At 43.2% G+C, this 6,513-nt stretch overlaps 1 protein-coding gene across 1 annotated transcript in view; it reads left to right on the top strand.

The window, feature by feature from the left end:
* Window positions 1–3,380: 3,380 nt before the first annotated feature.
* PEX7 (peroxisomal biogenesis factor 7) overlaps window positions 3,381–6,513 on the top strand; it is a 49,896-nt gene continuing 46,763 nt past the window's right edge. The window contains exon 1 of the mRNA XM_010575031.1: window positions 3,381–3,483. Coding sequence (XP_010573333.1) covers window positions 3,381–3,483 — 103 coding nt within the window. The remainder of the gene's footprint in view (window positions 3,484–6,513) is intronic.

The raw sequence follows: 6,513 nt of genomic DNA, 5'->3' as shown, positions 1-6,513 counted from the left end.
CAGAGGGTGCCGGGCGGCGGCGCGGCCAAGTCGGGCAGGAGGCTGCGGGCGCCGGCGTCGGCCCCTTGCGCCCGCCTGCCGAGCGCCTCCTCGCAGGGGGGGCCGCCGCCGGGAGGGCTGGGCACCGGCAAGCTGACGATCCCCTCGCTGCAGTCGCTCATCCCGGCGGAGGAGCAGCCGCCGCCGCGCCGCGTCCCCGGCTCTGCTGCGCTGGCCAGGGTTAGGCGGATGCCATGCCGCGCCGCCTGCCCCGGAACGGTCCCGCCTTGCTGCTGGAGGGAAGAGGCGGGCGGGCTGAAGCGAGGGGCTCCCCCGCGGGCGCTAGCGAAGGCTGCCGGAGGCGGGCAGACGAGCACAGCCTCCTTCGGTGTCTGCCGCCGGCACCATGACGCGCCGCTCCCTTCTCCCCCGCACCTGCAGGGACTCCCCGGCGAGCCGACCCCCGGCAGCCCGACCTCCTTCTCCTGCCGCCCGCAGGACCTCGCTCTTCCTCCGGGCGAAATTACTCGGCCGCGGGGGGGAGGAACCACTTGTAGGATCGCTCTTCGGCTCCCCTGCTTTCGCCGAGCGACAGCTGCCAAGCCACTGGCGGCACGGGCTGAGGCGGCCCCAGCGCCGGGCGCCTCCCTCCGACCCCGCCTCCGGCCAGAAATAACCTCCCCCCGCCCCTTCCCGCCTCTCCCCGCCTTAGCGTTCAGGTCGCCCCGCGTCCCGAGTGGGGAGCTCTGGCGGCCGGTGAGCCACGTCGCGTCTCTGTGGGGCTCTTCAGCCTGGCAGGGGCTGCCCTGTGAGGAGATGGCCCTCCCGCCACAGGATTTGGTGACCATTAGCCCTTGTCTTCCGCGATTATTCCCACCTAAACCTCCTTCTCTCTGTGTTCCCAAACGGCTTCAAGTTCAGCAGCGTCAGCCTCGTGCTTGTCAAACTGGAAAACCACCCCCCCCCGCGTTTATTACATGTGTCGGTTTCTTACCCTCACCTGGGAGAACACTCCAACTCTTGGCAATTAGCAAAAATATTTCTTCGTGGAGAAGGAAACCAGTTGGAATAACTAGCATATAGCCAAAAGCTGCGCTGACTTTGCATGGTAGGGCCACCCAGTCGAGGAAAAGATCCTTTGACATTTGAAATAATATATAATATGAAGAGAGAACACCCCAAACTTTCAGATTGTTTGCAGGCCAAGAGTGAATCTCTGAGGAATTCAAAATGGATTTGAAAAGGAAATGACATTGAGACTTCTGCAGTCTGTTTTTGAACAGAAATACTGTGAAATTGGATGGTTTATTCTTTTATTATTATTATTATTAGGTTTTTCTTTTAAATAGGTACATAAGAAGGAAAAATAGTACTCTACTAATTTATAGTTATGTTTATATGTCATATCGATAGACCCATCCTGTTAAAATTGATCTCGTTAAGATTAATCAATTTGTTGGCATGAAGCCTACTCCCATGTCATTGTTTTCCATTGCTTCTGTAGACAGAAGATCAATTCTGGAGTAATTAGAAAAATTAGCCACTGCAGTACCTTCAGTACCTCTGTTTGCTTTTGCATTCAGCAGTCCCCTTTTTTGATGAGATATGCCTGGCATTTGCTTCCGCTGATAAGAAACAGGTAAATGGGGTGGGAAGATGACGAGCAAACTAAAGACTAATTTACAGGGAAAAGTTAATATTTGCTAATCTGCCAGATACAGCAGGTTATTATTTCTTGCTACAGTCTGAATGGCAATCAGTGGTTTTCTAAATAATGTCGTTTTCCAGAAAATGCAGAATCAGTGCTAATCCATTCAGCATTGCAGTTACATCACCTTACAGGAAGCAAGAACAATATGTCTCTGTTGTTCTCGAGAACAGCCCGTGTTTGTCAAATGCAGAAGGAAGTCATGGACTGAAAGGAGACGGAAGCAGCATGCTATTCCACTTACCATTACTGACTTGTGAGGCTTGCTTCTTTATTAGCACCACGTCTATTCCAAATTCAAGCTAGTTTTTCTATTGATTTGCCTGGGAGTGAGGTTAGGCCCTAAACAGAAAAAAAAATAATCAAAATGCTCTTGAATCTGGAATAAAAACCACAAATTGCCCACATTTTTATAAAGTAAAAACATCTTTTAATCTGTTAACTCTGAAGTGAGCAATCAGACATTTAGGAACTCTTGACTTTTAATGTTTGATTAGGAGATAATTATTCAAAGGATTCTTTTAAAACCAAAATAACACCCCATTTGTTATCAGAAGTAGGCTTACCTTGTTCACTTGTTTCTCAAGTGCTGTAAGATTAACATCTTTAGCACCAGATGGTTTACATATAATCACGATTCAGTATTGCCCTATTCCAGCTCTGTTGTTTTCTGACAAAAAAACCTTGTAATAAGTGGTTAGCTGTAAATTTGTTGAAATAACGACCCTCTCTTCATTACATGTTTTTACAGCTATACATCATTGGCCTCTAGGTTTAACCATAATTATAACTTTAACATCCAAGAATTTGCCAACTTTTTTAGTTGCAAATATAAATGCAATTTTTTGATGAGTGAGAAACAGCATATGACAGATGCCACAGGCTTGATTTAGCTAAACTAGTGTAAACAAGATCCAAGACCAAAAAAGGTAGTTGCAATGTATTCTGATTTGTAGAGATGAAATTTAAAACATATGTGCATTTAACATAACTTTGTCCAAATTATATTTTTCATGTTTTATGGCCATCAGTATCCAGTAGAGGGAGAAAAACTATTCTAGACTAATCTGCGTATTGAATTTTGTTTATGGCAGTGCTGATGGAATTGATAGAATGGACTAAAATATATCGCTATAGATACTGGGTTTAAAATGAATGCTAAATTTCATCCATATTTTAAGGCCCTCTTATGTAACTACAGGATAATATATAGGAATGAAAGATTGGAGATACACTGTAAACTCTTCACTGATAAGCAGGACAAAGAAGTTTGCAGGAGTAAAGTCCAGTTTGCTTCAATTACGGGTTTAAAAAAAAAAAAGTAAAGAAATTTGCAGATACAAAAATCCAAACAAGATATTTAAAGTACATAAACTAATGCAATTTCTGTAAGCTTTAGACCAGAACTCTCACATGCAGTAGAAATTATTTAACTGAAATAAAAAACTTGTTTCTAAAAACTATCCTAAAAAGTTAGACTAAGTATATATCACTGCAAACAATCAGAAGTAGCCTTTATGCTCAATAGAGAGAAGGCAATGCTTTGTTACAAGGCAGTCAGCTGTCAGTCTTTCAGAAGAGGTAAATCTATGATTACATTGAACATTTAAAGCAATATTTAGGTACAAAGGGGCAAGTAAATAGACTGGTGGCCATTGCGTAGGGATGCAGCTGATCATGGAACAGTAATAACATGAGGAACCGCTTACCAAATTATGGCATGGTGCCTATAAATGGCAGTCAGCAAAAACTGATAGAGCAACATGGATACATCTTTGTGGACGGATATTTCATCAGTCAGGACTGTCCTTGGAGCCCTTGTCTTGCGAGCATGGTGAAGAATGTGCACTGTTCTTGCTTCATACCCTTTTCCCGCACAACTCTCACATTTCTTGCTAAATCTCCTTGTCTAAATCTTCTCCTGCTCCAGCGTCTTTCCCTCCTCTTGCTTCTTTTGTTCTTTAAACTTCCAGAAAAGTCTGTGCTAACTGCCTCTTCGTTCCAACTTCCACAACCCTCACTTCCCCATATGAGGGGAGCCTGTTCCCTTTACACTCTTTCCTGCACACCCCTCCTTGGTTACTTTGTTTAATTTCACTGTTGCCAGTTTTGAAATCTTATCACAAACCTTGGGATACTAAATGCTTTTCTTAAAGCTTCAACTCATACAGCTTTATGACTGTATGAGAATTTCAGCTGGGAACATCTCTAAGTTTCTACTAGTCAATAAGCATTCACTGTTGTAGAAGAAAATCTTGATGGAATGAAACTTAATGAATGGTTCAATAACTAAAAGACAGAAAGAACTTTACTGCAGTCCCTGAGTATTTTCAGTGTTTTAAGCTACCTGTCCTCGCACATGAGGGAATGGTTTACAATCTACTTTCTCTTCTAGAAAAGCTTTTTTTATAACTTCTTTAAATACTTGGATTTAAAGTATTTAAATAATTGTAAGATGAAGTGAGAGAAGTGACTGCAGCATAAATATAGCCTAAAAGTTACATACTAAGCAACTTCCATTTTTTTGATTCATTGAAGTGATGTTGGATTAGGAAAAAAATAATCTGAGTGTAGTTGAGGGCTCTAGGTTTTGACGTGGAACACGGCTGCCATCTACCGCTGCAGGCGGGATACGGCTGTTTGCTGTGTTGGACTGTTCGGTTTCAATAGCTGCATATAAAATGTTACTGTGATTGGTGGTCCTTCATGTTTCTTCAATTTACTCAGCTGCTCAGAGGCTGAGGAGGAAATACAGTCATGTTTAGCAGCTTTGTTTGTCGGGGCCTTCTCTCTGCTTGTAAAATAGCTTTCCTTTCTTTAGTTGTTATTCTCTCTACCTTGGAATCTTTCTATGCAAATACTTTCACTTTTTTAAAATTTTTTTTTTACGTATTATTTTGCTTCCTACTTCTAAGGATCTTCAAAACATGAATTCACAAGCTTGCCTATGAAAAAAATTGTTTTGGGAACTACGGCTTCTTTCAGGACTTCCTTGTAAACTTTTATCCACTTCTTGGTCTTTATGTCTACAAAAATTCTTTTAATCTCTCTTTAAAACAAAACTGAGCCACTGATAAGAACTGCTTCCTGTTTGCATAACCTCTTTGTGGAATTTCACTCATTAGAAAAGATCAACTAGATTTGAAAATGCACCTGATGAAACCTTTCCCATACTCAGATATATCAGTGATAAATTGTCCATAGAGTAACTGGACTTTACACCGTCAAGCACTTGACTCTCAAACAGCACCTCACAAATGGCCATGTTCAAATTTACTTACTGCACCACTGCAGTGGCTATGTATCTTTTCAAATGTCGTTATGGACATCCCAGTCACAAAGGGCAATTACGTTAAAAAAACTTGCTCAGAATTGTCTTTTAACTTGCATTTTGAAAAGATACATTGATTTAAGAAGATTCCAGAGGCTAAAATTGGTGGAATTCGGCCTGGAGCAGCCAATACATTAAGGTATTCCTTTGCCCCAGGGTTAAAAACTCTGATCTGTCTGTCAATAAAGTAAGCCTATAAATTGCCAGTTGTGAAGCTTTGGGAGCTGCTGTCATAATCCAAAGGATACACTAAATTGAGTTTCACTTCCACTGAATTTGAATGGATTTTATTCTAAAATCCTGGTGGCTGTTTGATAAACATATTTGTCTTCATTTTTACCAAGAGATCAAAGAATTAGTAAAAGTGCTGAATTCAGTGATCTGCATTTGACTGCTAGTTTAAGCAATTAGACACTTGTGTGGCTTTACAAAAGATTTTGTAGTCAAGGTTTAGTTTTAAATATAAGGCTGAGTACGTAACTACCCTCCAAGCTCTGTGTTGTAACCTTGATTAAATAATCTAATTCACCTTTGCTGTACCTTCCTAATGTGTAAGGTAATACTTTTGCATTTTTACCTCTACACACATAGATGAGTCATTACAACTAATTGGAGTAAGTCTCTGTCCAATTGGAATAATCTCTGCGTCTGTATTTTAGGTATGTGTGTGTGTGTATATCACGCGCAGGATAGAATGTAACAAAAGCTGCAGCTCCTGCCCTGCCAAAATATTTATTTCCTAAGCCTGAACCTCCTCTTGCCCTTTCCTTTCAAAGGCAAAATTCCCACTGACTTAAACAGAAGTTGTCACGGGTGTAAGAAAACTTGAGTTTGTTCATAAAAGCACTTCTGTAAAGCATAATTGCATCACAAGATGATAAAATATGCAGATCTATTCCAGAAATTAGAGAATGAAGTAGCTTAGAAAGGATTTTTAAAAGGAACATACATACTTAGATTGAAACATCTCATGTATGCAAGCTGATGCACACACTATGAGCTGATGGATGTCTGACATAGCATATAAAAGAACGGATTCTTTGCAGTTTGGAAGTGATCTCCTTCTCACCGGAAGGTGATTTTGCAGAATCGTTTACCATGAGAAACAGGCAGCGAGTGGTTGGAAGGCTGGTCCGGGCCTCCGGCCTTTTAATTACGAATTACACTGGGGGATGTGTGAAAGCCTATCGAGTATGAAGTGATAAATTTCTCAGTAGGCCCTCCTAAGCCTACAGCTTTCCTCTGAACAGGTCAGAGGGCAAGGCCGCACCGGAGGGGTAAGCCCCAGAGGCCTACGGCTGCAGCTACCACCTCTGCGGACTCGGTCAGAGCGGGAGGCGGCAGCCGCTGAGGGCGGCTAGCGCAGTGAGGCAGAGCGGGACGGCCACCCACGGCCGGCAGCAGTTCCGCTGGAGCCCAGGCGCCCCTCGGAGGCGGCGGCGGTGCCCTCTCCAGCGGGGCCCACCGGTGCAGCCCAGGGGGCCGGGGCCGGGGC

This window comes from Haliaeetus leucocephalus, unplaced genomic scaffold (assembly GCF_000737465.1).
Source record: "Haliaeetus leucocephalus isolate CR32 unplaced genomic scaffold, Haliaeetus_leucocephalus-4.0 Scaffold450, whole genome shotgun sequence".
NCBI lineage: Eukaryota > Metazoa > Chordata > Aves > Accipitriformes > Accipitridae > Haliaeetus > Haliaeetus leucocephalus.
The sequence above is the reverse complement of the archived record's forward strand: the minus strand, read 5'-3'. Positions and strand labels throughout refer to the sequence as shown.